Source organism: Scyliorhinus torazame, chromosome 15 (assembly GCF_047496885.1).
Source record: "Scyliorhinus torazame isolate Kashiwa2021f chromosome 15, sScyTor2.1, whole genome shotgun sequence".
Classification (NCBI taxonomy): Eukaryota; Metazoa; Chordata; class Chondrichthyes; order Carcharhiniformes; family Scyliorhinidae; genus Scyliorhinus; species Scyliorhinus torazame.
The window spans coordinates 157,711,384-157,725,073 of NC_092721.1; the positions used below are offsets into that span (position 1 = coordinate 157,711,384).

General features: G+C 46.5%; 1 protein-coding gene across 1 annotated transcript in view; it reads left to right on the plus strand.

The window, feature by feature from the left end:
* The window catches only part of brca2 (BRCA2 DNA repair associated), a 169,988-nt gene that overhangs the window by 117,188 nt on the left and 39,110 nt on the right, over positions 1-13,690 (plus strand). Inside the window, 2 exon segments of the mRNA XM_072476994.1 lie at positions 8,547-8,671; positions 13,478-13,676. Of these exon segments, the coding sequence (XP_072333095.1) occupies positions 8,547-8,671; positions 13,478-13,676 (324 nt within the window).

Genomic DNA, 13,690 nt, shown 5'->3' on the forward strand with positions numbered 1-13,690 from the left:
CTCTCTGCCTTCTGCCTGACAGCCAATCGTCAATCCATGTTAGTACTCGAATACCATGGGCCCTTATTTTACTCAGCAGTCTCCCGTGAGGCACCTTATCAAAGGCCTTTTGGAAGTCAAGATAGAAAGCATCCATTGACTCTCCTTGGTCTAACCTATTTGTTAATCTCTTCAAAGAACTCTTAACAAGTTTGTCAGGCACGACCTCCCCTTACTAAATCCATGCTGGACTTGTCCTAATCTGACCCTGCACTTCCAAGAATTTAGAAATCTCATCCTTAACAATGGATTCTAGAATCTTGCCAACAACCGAGGTTAGGCTAATTGGCCTATAATTTTCCATCTTTTTCCTTGTTCCCTTCTTGAACAGGGTGTTACAACAGCGTTTTTCCAATCCTCTGGGACTTTCCCTGACTCCAGTGACTTTTGAAAGATCATAACTAACGCCTCCACTATTTCTTCAGCTATCTCCTTTAGAACTCTAGGATGTAGCCCATCTGGGCCCGAGATTTATCAATTTTTAGACCTCTAGTTTCTCTAGCACTTTCTCCTTTGTGATGGCTACCATATTCAACGCTGCCCCCTGACTCTCCTGAATTGTTGGGATATTACTCATGTCTTCTACTGTGAAGACTGACGCAGTCTTCTACTTATTTAGTTCCTTGGCTATTTCCTTGTCTCCATCACTAGATTACCAGCATCGTTTTGGAGCGGCCCAATGTCTACTTTTGCCTCCAGTTTGTTTTAATGTATTTAAATAAACTTTTACTATCATTCCTAATGTTACTCGGCTAGCTACCTTCATAATTGATCCTCTCTTTCCTTATTTCTCTCTTTGTTATCCTCTGTTTGTTTTTGTAGCCTTCCCAATCTTCTGACTTCCCACTACTGTTTGCCACATTATAGGCTTTCTCTTTTGCTTTGATGCATTCAAAATGGAGATTGAATTCTACCATATTATGATCACTGCCTCCTAAGTGTTCCTTACTTTAAGATCTTTAATCAAGTCTGGCTCATTACATAACACTAAGGTCCAAATGGCCTGTCCCACTCATGGGCTCCATCACAAGCTGTTCCAAAAAGCCCTCCTGTAAACATTCAATGAATTCTCTTTCCTTGGGTCCACTGGCAGCATTATTTATCCAGTCCAGTACATGTGCACCTGCAGCTGTTGTGTTTCTACCTGGCAGAGATTGCTAGTTTGGAAGGTGCTGCTAAAGAAGCAAGTTGACAGTTTATTGCAGTGCATACTGCAGCTATGGTGCACCAGTAGTGACTGTAAAGCATGAATGTTTAAGATGGTGGACGGAGTGCAGATTTGGTGGGCTACTTTGGCCTGGATGGTGGCAAGCACCTTCAGTATTTTGGAACTTCACTCATCTAGGCAAAGGTATTCCATCACAGTCCTGACGTGTGCCTTTAAATGGAAAGGACTAGGAATTCAAGAGGTGAGTCACTTGCAGAATACCACTTAGGCAATCCCACCACTTAGCATGGGTTTTCTGATTTGGTCAAGGACAGGAGGACCCATCATTCATGGTTAACTAAATAAAAGTTAAAAATAGTATCAAACTTATGTCAGTTTTAATTTTCCAAATGCCCTAGATTTGGGGAAGGTTCCATTAGATTGGCTTGTAGCAAAATAAAACTCCTCTATCCAAAAAGGTGGGACGCAGAAAGCGGGAAACGACAGGCCTGGGCACGATTCAACTAAATGGGAACACAGTCCATAGTGAGCATGTTTAACTGCGTGTTTCCCAGTGCTTGCAGTGCCAAACAATCACAAGGCCATAAAACGCCATTCGATGGCATCCCGATCTCCGAGGCCCTCGACACAACTCCAGACCCCTCCCACACACCTGTGCAGGGGACCTCCGGCCTGATCGCCAGCACACACAATGCAGCTTGGCAGTGCCACCCTGGTCAGTGCCGAGGTACCACCCTGCCAAAGGGCATGCCCCTGGGGCCTCTGATCCGCTGGGAGAACCCCATGAGTGCCGTTCCGTCTGGTCCCCGCTGTGGAGACCAGTAACGTCGGCAATTTGATGATGAACGTCAAGGGAAAGTGCTTAGACTCTAAAAGGGAAATTTAGATAATGGTCACTACTTAAAGTAGAAGAGCAAAGATATTAAAGTTTAAATACACAGATCTTTTGAAATCTGATGAAAGATCATTGATCTGAAATTTTTTTTAAAAATATATTTTATTCAAAATTTTCAAAATTTTGTGGCCAAACATAACAGTACATAGTTTTTCTTTTGAACAACAAAAAAGCAATATAAATAACCGTGGCCAATTTTAAACAAATAAATAAATAATATATAAACAAAAGACAAAAACAAAACCAAGTGGCAACTGCCTTGTCAAAAATAGCTACTCTCCAAAGATACAATCCAACAAACATTACCTATAACAAGTGTCTATACGTATACAATGACATCTCTGAGAGTCCGTCCAGTTCCTCCTCCTCCTCTCTCTCTCCTCTCTCTCCCCCCCCCCCCCCCGGCTGCTGCTGTTGTCTTCTTCTTTTCCATTCCCCCTATCTTTCCGTGAGGTAGTCGACGAACGGTTGCCACCGCCTGGTGAACCCTTGAGCCGAACCTCTTAATACGAACTTGATCCGTTCTAACTTTATAAACCCTGCCATGTCGTTTATCCAGGTCTCCACACCCGGGGGTTTGGCTTCCTTCCACATTAACAATATCCTGCGCTGGGCTACTAGGGACGCAAAGGCCAAAACATCAGCCTTTGATCTGAAATATTAACTGACTCTCCACTGATGCTGTCTGACCTGATAAATATTTCAGGCATTTTCAGTTTTTTTTTTTAAATAATATTTTATTGAAAATTTTTGGTCAACCAACACAGTACATTGTGCATCCTTTACACAACATTGTAACAATACAGATAATAATGACCTTTTTAAATTTAAACAAAAACAACAACAAATAAATAAATATTAAATAACAAAAAATAAAAACTAGCCCTAATTGGCAACTGCCTTGTCTCAGGCCACCCCCCCCCCCCCCCCCATCCCGCCCCCCCCCCCCCCCCCCCCCCCCAAGTCCTGGGCCGCTGCTGCTGCCTTCTTTGTTCTCCCCTATCTATCTTTCCGCAAGATATTCGATGAACGGTTGCCACCGCCTAGTAAACCCTTGAGCCGACCCCCTTAGGACGAACTTAATCCGCTCTAACTTTATGAACCCTGCCATATCATTTATCCAGGTCTCCACCCCCGGGGGCTTGGCTTCTTTCCACATTAGCAATATCCTGCGCCGGGCTACTAGGGACGCAAAGGCCAAAACATCGGCCTCTTTCGCCTCCTGCACTCCCGGCTCTTGTGCAACCCCAAATATAGCCAACCCCCAGCTTGGTTCGACCCGGACTCCTACTACTTTCGAAAGCACCTTTGTCACCCCCATCCAAAACCCCTGTAGTGCCGGGCATGACCAAAACATATGGGTATGATTCGCTGGGCTTCTCGAGCACCTCGCACACCTATCCTCCACCCCAAAAAATTTACTGAGCCGTGTTCCAGTCATATGTGCCCTGTGTAATACCTTAAACTGAATCAGGCTTAGCCTGGCGCACGAGGACGACGAGTTTACCCTGTTTAGGGCATCTGCCCACATCCCCTCCTCAATCTCCTCCCCTAGCTCTTCTTCCCATTTCCCTTTTAGTTCGTCCATCATAGTCTCCCCTTCGTCTCTCATTTCCCTATATATATCCGACACCTTACCGTCCCCCACCCATTTCTTTGAGATGACTCTGTCCTGCACCTCTTGTGTCGGGAGCTGCGGGAATTCCCTCACCTGTTGCCTCGCAAAAGCCCTCAATTGCATGTACCTGAATGCATTCCCTTGGGGCAACCCATATTTCTCGGTCAGCGCTCCCAGACTCGCAAACTTCCCATCCACAAATAGATCTTTCAATTGCGTTATACCTGCTCTTTGCCACATTCCATATCCCCCATCCATTCCCCCCGGGGCAAACCTATGGTTGTTTCTTATCGGGGACCCCCCCAGTGCTCCGGTCTTTCCCCTATGTCGTCTCCACTGTCCCCAAATCTTCAGTGTAGCTACCACCACCGGACTCGTGGTATAGTTCCTTGGTGAGAACGGCAATGGGGCTGTCACCATAGCCTGCAGGCTGGTCCCCCTACAGGACGCCCTCTCTAATCTCTTCCACGCCGCTCCTTCCTCCTCTCCCATCCACTTACTCACCATTGAAATATTAGCGGCCCAATAATACTCACTTAGGCTCGGTAGTGCCAGCCCCCCCCTATCCCTACTACGCTGTAAGAATCCCTTCCTCACTCTCGGAGTCTTCCCGGCCCAAACAAAACCCATGATACTCTTTTCTATCCTTTTGAAAAAAGCCTTCGTGATCACCACCGGGAGACACTGAAACACAAAGAGGAATCTCGGGAGGACCACCATCTTAACCGCCTGCACCCTCCCTGCCATTGACAATGCTACCATATCCCATCTCTTGAAATCTTCCTCCATCTGTTCCACCAACCGCGTCAAATTTAGCCTGTGCAATGTGCCCCAATTCTTAGCTATCTGGATCCCCAGGTAACGAAAGTCTCTTGTTACCTTCCTCAACGGTAGGTCTTCTATTTCTCTACTCTGCTCCCCTGGATGCACCACAAACAGCTCACTCTTCCCCATGTTCAATTTATACCCTGAAAAATCCCCAAACTCCCCAAGTATCCGCATTATTTCTGGCATCCCCTCCGCTGGATCCGCCACATATAGTAGCAGATCATCCGCATATAAAGATACCCGGTGTTCTTCTCCTCCCCTAAGTATTCCCCTCCATCCCTTGGAACCTCTCAGCGCTATCGCCAGGGGCTCAATCGCCAGTGCAAACAGTAATGGGGACAGAGGACATCCCTGCCTTGTCCCTCTATGGAGCCGAAAATATGCCGATCCCCGTCCATTCGTGACCACACTCGCCACTGGGGCCCTATACAACAGCTGCACCCATCTAACATACCCCTCTCCGAACCCAAATCTCCTCAACACCTCCCACAGATAATCCCACTCCACTCTATCAAATGCTTTCTCGGCATCCATCGCCACTACTATCTCCGTTTCACCCTCTGGTGGGGCCATCATCATTACCCCTAACAACCTCCGTATGTTCGTGTTCAGCTATCTCCCCTTCACAAACCCAGTTTGGTCCTCATGAACCACCCCCGGGACACATTCCTCTATTCTCATTGCCATTACCTTGGCCAAGACCTTGGCATCTACATTGAGGAGGGAGATTGGTCTGTAGGACCCGCATTGTAGCGGATCCTTTTCCTTCTTTAAAAGAAGCGATATCGTTGCTTCTGACATAGTCGGGGGCAGTTGTCCCCTTTCCTTTGCCTCGTTAAAGGTCCTCGTCAGTAGCGGGGCGAGCAAGTCCAAATATTTTCTGTAAAATTCAACTGGGAATCCGTCCGGTCCCGGGGCCTTTCCCGTCTGCATGTTCCTAATTCCTTTCACCACTTCTTCTACCGTGATCTGTGCTCCCAATCCCATCCTTTCCTGCTCTTCCACCTTGGGAATTTCCAGCCGATCCAAAAACTCCATCATTCTCTCCCTCCCATCCGGGGGTTGAGCTTCATACAATTTTTTATAAAATGTCTTAAACACTTCATTCACTCTCTCCGCTCCCCGCTCCGTCTCTCCATCTTCGTCTCTCACCCCCCCTATTTCCCTCGCTGCTTCCCTTTTCCTCAATTGGTGTGCCAGCAATCTGCTCGCCTTCTCTCCATATTCATACTGTACACCCTGCGCCTTCCTCCATTGTGCCTCTGCAGTGCCTGTGGTCAGCAAGTCAAATTCCACATGCAGCCTTTGCCTTTCCCTGTACAGTCCCTCCTCCGGTGCTTCCGCATACTGTCTGTCCACCCTCAAAAGTTCTTGCAACAACCGCTCCCGTTCCTTACTCTCCTGCTTCCGTTTATGTGTCCTTATTGATATCAGCTCCCCCCTAACCACCGCCTTCAACGCCTCCCAGACCACTCCCACCTGAACCTCCCCATTGTCATTGAGTTCCAAGTACTTTTCAATGCATCCCCTCACCCTTAAGCACACCCCCTCATCCGCCATTAGTCCCATGTCCATTCTCCAGGGTGGACGCCCTCTTGTTTCCTCCCCTATCTCCAAGTCTACCCAGTGTGGGGCATGATCCGAAATGGCTATAGCCGTATATTCCGTTCCCCTCACCCTCGGGATCAATGCCCTACCCAACACAAAAAAGTCTATGCGTGAATAGACTTTATGGACATAGGAGAAAAACGAGAACTCCTTACTCCTAGGTCTACTGAATCTCCACGGGTCCACCCCTCCCATCTGCTCCATAAAATCCTTAAGCACCTTGGCTGCTGCCGGCCTCCTACCAGTCCTGGACTTCGACCTATCCAGCCTTGGTTCCAACACCGTGTTAAAGTCTCCCCCCATTATCAGCTTTCCGGTCTCTAGGTCTGGGGTGCGTCCTAGCATTCGCCTCATAAAATTGGCATCGTCCCAATTCGGGGCATACACGTTTACCAACACCACCATCTCTCCCTGTAATTTGCCACTCACCATCACGTATCTGCCCCCGTTATCCGCCACTATAGTCTTTGCCTCGAACATTACCCGCTTCCCCACTAATATAGCCACCCCCCTGTTTTTCGCATCCAGCCCCGAATGGAACACCTGCCCTACCCATCCTTTGCGCAACCTAACCTGATCTATCAGTTTCAGGTGCGTTTCCTGTAACATGGCCACATCTGCTTTAAGTTTCTTAAGGTGTGCGAGTACTCGTGCCCTCTTTATCGGCCCGTTAAGCCCCCTCACGTTCCACGTGATCAGCCGAGTTGGGGGGCTTCCACCCCCCCCCCCCCCCCCCTTGCCGGTTAGCCATCATCTTTTTCCAGCTTCTCGCCCAGTTCCCACGCAGCTGTATTTCTCCCAGACGGTGCCCCCCCGCCCATCCTTTCCCGTACCCACTCCCCCCTTTCCCCAGCAGCAGCAACCCAGTAATTCCCCCCCCCCCCCCCCCCCCCCCCCCCCGCTAGACCCCCCGCTAGCGTAATTACTCCCCCCATGTTGCTCCCAGAAGTCAGCAAACTCTGGCTGACCTCGGCTTCCCCCCCGTGATCACGGCTCGCCCCGTGCGGCGCCCCCTCCTTCCTGCTTCTCTATTCCCGCCATAATTATCATAGCGCGGGAACCAAGCCCGCGCCTCTCCCTCGGCCCCACCTCCCATGGCCAACGCCCCATCTCCTCTCCCTCCCCACCTCCCCCCATCACCACCTGTGGGAGAAAGAAAAGTTACCATACCGCAGGATTAATCATACAATCCCTCTTCGCCCCCCCCCCCACTCGTCCCACCACTTTGTCCAAACGTTCATTTTCGTAGTCCAATCATTCCAATTTTTCTTCTACAATAAAAGTCCACGCTTCATCCGCCGTCTCAAAGTAGTGGTGCCTCCCTTGATATGTGACCCACAGTCTTGCCGGTTGCAGCATTCCAAACTTTATCTTTTTTTTGTGAAGTACCGCTTTGGCCCGATTAAAGCTCGCCCTCCTTCTCGCCACCTCCGCACTCCAATCTTGATAGACGCGGATCACCGCGTTCTCCCATTTACTACACCGAGTTTTCTTCGCCCATCTAAGGACCATTTCTCTATCCTTAAAACGGAGAAATCTCACCACTATGGCTCTGGGAGCTTCGCCTGCTCTCGATCCTCGCACCATAACTCGGTATGCTCCCTCCACCTCCAACGGACCCGTCGGGGCCTCCACTCCCATTAACGAGTGCAGCATCGTGCTCACATATGCCCCGACGTCCGCCCCCTCCACACCTTCAGGAAGGCCAAGAATCCTCAAGTTGTTCCTCCTTGCGTTATTTTCCAGTGCCTCCAACCTCTCCACACATCGTTTCTGGTGTGCCTCCTGTATCTCCGACTTCACCACCAGGCCCTGTATATCGTTTTCATTCTCTGCTGCTTTCGCCTTCACGACCCGAAGCTCCTGCTCCTGGGTCTTTTGTTCCTCTTTCAGCCCTTCAATCGCCTATAATATCGGGGCCAACAACTCTTTCTTCATTTCCTTTTTTATCTCCTCCACGCAGCGTTTCAAAAACTCTTGTTGTTCAAGGCCCCATATGAAACTGCCACCTTCCGACGCCATCTTGGTTTCTGCTTGCCTTCCTTGCCGTTGTTCCAAAGGATCCGCTGCAATCCGGCCACTTTCCTCTCCTTTTTCCATCCGTGTCCAGGGGGAACACCCTTCTGGTTTACCGCACGGTGTTTTCAGCCGTTAAAATTGCCGTTGGGGCTCCTATCAAGAGCCCAAAAGTCCGTTTCACAGGGAGCTGCCGAAACGTGCGACTCAGCTGGTCATCGCCGCACCCGGAAGTCCGGCATTTTCAGTTTAATTGTGTTGGTGTTGCACCACTGAGCTGCTAAAATGTGACTGGTTCTTTGATTTTAAAGAATGAAAATAAACATCAAATAAAAATGAATTATATTGAATTGGCAAAATGTCTTGTTTTAAAGTTGATAGAAAGAAAAAGAGGGAACACAAAATACAGAAATTAAGTGACCAACAGATTATGATGCTTCAGGATGGTGTCGATTTGTATGAAGCAATCCAGAATTCTTCAGATCCAATATCTGTTGAGGTAACTAAATGTGTATTTGTTTTGTTGACTACTATCTCTTTTATTATTAATAACCACATGTGTGAGTGTACTCCGTATATTGGACAAATGATCACACAGGTATTTAGTTTAATCACAGTTTATTATTGAACATAGGGTTAGTTCTATACTCAATAAATTACACGTTACTACACATTAGACTACAGCTATCAGTTTAAACAACCTTGACTTAACTTCCAAATGACCGGCTCGGTGCAGGGTAAATAAGGTCTTTATCTGTTTCCTCACGTGTGGCGGCTGGAGGTCAGCTGGATCGTCTGTGCTGAGTGGTTGTCTTGGCTGGTGGTGGTACCTGTGCTGCAGTTGGTCAGAAGCCGGTCCAAAAGAGAGTGAATGCTGATTGCAGTTCTTCTTATCCTCCAATCTTTTGCGCTCTTTTGGGCGGTCCCAGGTGGGGATCCAATGGACCAATAGGATTTTGATCACCCTAATCGATCCTGGCCAATTAGGGGTGGGTACCTTGATGGCTGGGCAGGTCCTAATCGGCCATGGCCATTCGTGTCCAAGGCACGAAGGCCCTCCCAAATAAGGCGAACAGGTACCCCTGAGTCTGCCACTTATGGTAAGTTTCTATCTGAAGCCCATTGTCCCGGGAAGACCTTTGAATGGCCTTTAGCAGGTGTAAGTTTCTGCATAAGTCTCAGTTGTTTGCAAAATACACAAGTGTTGTGTCTTATCTGTGTCCCAAACCTGACCACAATTCCCAGCATACTTTGCGGGCGGCCATTTTTGATGGCCACAGTTTAGATATAAACGTTGTTTGATGTTTAGAATCTGATATTGCCTTTCCTTTTAGAGCACTGCTCAGGAACTTACTGTCGAAAAATGAACAAAAGCTGTCAGCTTGGGACAATTCAAATCTGCTTTTTATTGGAAGTTTGTCCAGATGGGCAGCTATGTGGCTCAGCTCCTTGGGGAGGGACCGGTTTATTTTAAAGTCAGAAAGAAATAGAAGCAAGTTACGCCTTATCCTTTGATCCTAATTTTGCATTTTTAAGATTACACAGATGTGATTTGGGAGTAGCTGCTCGAGCCCGTCATGGCTGACTTACAAGCCTAACTCCATAAACCCTACCTTTGTCCTGTATTCCTTGACACCTTTTAAAAAATAAATTTAGAGTACTCAATTCATTTTTTCCAATTAAGGGGCAATTTAACGTGGTCAGTCCACCTACCCTGCACATCTGGGTTGTAGGGGCGAAACCCACGCAAACACTGGGAGAATGTGCAAACTCCACACGGACAATGACCCAGAGCCAGGATCGAACCCGGGACCTTGGCGCCGTGAGGGAACAATGCTAACCACTGCGCCACCGTGCTGCCCTTGACACCTTGTTTAACAAAAATCTATCAGTCTTGAATTTAAAGTTAAGTTAACCTTGGCCCAGCCATCATCAGCTTCATCAATGAGATTTCCTCCATCATACAATCAGATCTGGGATGTTCACTGATAATTGCCCAGTGTTCAGTTCCATTTGCAACTCCTTAGATAATGAAACAATCCATGCATGCTTGCAGCAAGACCTGGCTAGCATGCAAGCTTGAATTGATATCTAGCAAGTAACATTTGTTTTTTTTTTTAAAATATTTTATTGAAAATTTTTGGTCAACCATCACAGTACATTGTGTATCCTTTACACAATAATGTAACAGTATAAATAACAATGACCTGTTTTATAAACAAAGAATAAATAATATATAACGAAAACTAAATGGCAACTGCCTTGTCTCAGATAAACACTCTCCAAAAATATGGTTTAACAATCCAATATACAATTATTTATAGCAACGACCTATACATATTATACATATATATTAATAACCCTGAGACTCCTTCTGGTTCCCCCCCCCCCGTGCTGCTGCTGCTGCCTTCTTCTTTTCCATCCCCTCTATCTTTCTGTGAGGTATTCGACGAACGGTTGCCACCGCCTGGTGAACCCTTGAGCCGATCCCCTTAGGACGAACTTAATCCGTTCCAGCTTTATAAACCCTGCCATGTCATTTATCCAGGTCTCCACCCCCGGGGGCTTGGCTTCCTTCCACATCAACAGTATCCTGCGCCGGGCTACTAGGGACGCAAAGGCCAAAACATCGGCCTCTCTCGCCTCCTGCACTCCCGGCTCTTGTGCAATCCCAAATATAGCCAACCCCCAGCTTGGTTCGACCTGGACCCCCACTACTTTCGAAAGCACCTTTGTCACCCCCACCCAGTACCCCTGTAGTGCCGGACATGACCAGAACATGTGGGTGTGATTCGCTGGGCTTCTCGAGCATCTCGCACACCTATCCTCTACCCCAAAAAATTTACTGAGCCGTGCTCCAGTCATATGTGCCCTGTGTAACACCTTAAATTGAATCGGGCTTAGCCTGGCACACGAGGACGATGAGTTTACCCTACTTAGGGCATCCGCCCACAGCCCTACTTAGGGCATCCGCCCACAGAGCAAGTAACATTTGTGACCCACAAGAGCCAGGCAATGACCATCTCCATCAAACTGAATATGCCACCTCCCCTTGACATTCAGTGACATTAGCAATGCCGTGTACCCCACCCATTAACATCCTGGGACCACCATTGACCAACCTAACTGGACCAGCCATATCAATACTGTGGCTGTGATGCTCATCACTGCCTTCTCAAGGCAAATGCTGACCATGCCAGCGTCATCCATTTTCCGCAAACAATAAAACAAAGTTAATTTAGCATCAATTGCCATTTGCAGAAGAGTTCCAAACATCAGCCACAATTTGCATTTAGAAGTGTTTTCTCATTTCACTCCTGAAAGGTTTGACTCTGATCTTTAGACTATGCTCCCCCCCCGCCCCCCCCAATCCTAGACTCCCCAACAAGCAGAAGTAGTTTCAGTCTCCATTCTCTTCCCATTAGTATCTTGAGATTTTTGATCAAATCACCCCTCAACTTTCAATTGAACAGGATACAACCTTACTTTTTGTAACTCTCCTCCTAGTTCAATCCTTGGAGTGAGAAATATAGAATTACATAGGATATGCGGCATAGAAATTACCATCATCAGTGCCTCTATATTCTTTCCATAACATTGATATGAATCTAGGTATCATTCTGGCAAATCTTCACTACACTCCATGGCCAAAATGTCCTTCCTAAGATGTGCCCAGCACTACTTAGAATATTCCACTTGACCCAGGGGGGAGGAATCGAACGGACTCTCAGATGTTATTGTATATGTATAATATGTATAGGTAGTTGTTATAGGTAATTGTATATTGGATTGTTGGATTGTATTTTTGGAGAGTATTTATTTTGGACAAGGCAGTTGCCATTCAGTTTTGTTTTTGTTTATATATTATTTATTTATTTGTTTAAAACTGGCCACTGTTATTTATATTGCTTTATTGTTGTGTAAAAGAAACACTACGTACAGTTATGTTTGGCCAAAAATCTTGAATAAAATATTTTTTTAAAAAAGAATATTCCACTCGGGCCTAACCAGGGCTTTCATGTAGGTGAAGTAAGACTTCTACCCCCTTCTATTCTGATCCTCTAGATACAAAGGCCAGCGTTCCATTATCCTTCTAAATTATTTTCTGTACTGGCTCATGACATTTTAATGATCTGTCTGCCTGGACCCCCAAGTCTCTTTGGACTTCCACTGCTTCTAGCTTATCAACATTTAGAAAATACCTGTTTTGTCCTTTTCAGATCCAAAGTTGTTGACCTAACATTTGCCTATATTGAAATTTGTTTGACAGACTTTTGCCAATTAACTTGATGTATCAATATCTCTTTATAATTTTAGACTTCCATCTATGTTTCTACACCATTGGCCCTTAAATCCGTGCCAGCTTTCCTTAAGTAACCAGAATTTGCCTATTAAGTTACCACAACTTTTATCCCAACTGAAGTGTTTCTAAGAGCTTAACCACCATCAAAGTTCAACTAACTGGCCTATAGTTACTGGGCTTATTCTTGCATCCTTTTTTTAACAAGGATGTAACATTAACAATTCCCCACTGATCTGACACAACCACTAAGCCGAAGGTGATTGGAAATTATGAACTGTACCTCTTCCGTTTTCACTCACACTTCCTTCATTATCCTTTTGGATGAATTTGTTCTGGTTCTGGCACCTTATCAACTTTGTGTAGCCCACCTCCTTATTAGATTGCATATTTGTTAGGCATGCTCCAACACCCGTTGTAACACTTTGAATCTAATGACGTGGGTATCAAATGATCTGTGGTCTGGCCAGGGTAAGATCCAGTATTGGATTACAAGAATCCCTAGGTGTCAGGGCTTAAGCCTGCGTCTCTCGCGCTCGCTCTCTCTCTCTCTCTCTCTCTCTCTCTCTCTCTCTCTCTCTCTCTCTCTCTCTCTCTCTCTCTCTCTCTCTCTCTCTCTCTCTCTCTCTCTTCTCCCCCCCCCCCCCACCTGTTTCTCTGAAGGTGGGAATGCCAAAGATGTGGGTGTTGTTGTGATAACCCCTGTTTTTAGTCGTCTGTTTTTGTAACCAGCTCTGTTCTATTATTAGGATTAGGATTTGATTGGACTGAAATTTCTATGAAATCTAGCCTCCATTATTTCACAACATCGCTCCATTCTGTGTTTGCAACTTGGAATTTCCAGGTCCACTGTATTGGACATTTATCACCATGTCCTGCTTTTTGGTCTTGGCAAGCAGATCTATATTGTTGAGGATTCATTACCTGGGTTCTTCTGGAGTCCTGTGGGTATACCGTTATTCCGTAGAAGGATGAATATGTAATGAAAGTTGTGTTACCTTACAGGCCTGTTTGAATGAACAACAGTTGAGAGCTCTGAATAACTGTAGACAATTGTTGAAGGAACAAAAACAAATCCAGGTCGAAGCCGAGTTCCGAAAAGCATTAGAGGATGGTCAGAGTGAAAATAGCTACACGAAAAGAGATGTTGCCTCTGTGTGGAAACTGTGCGTTGTGGACTACAAAAGTCAGAACTGTAACGCAGGCAAGTATTGGATG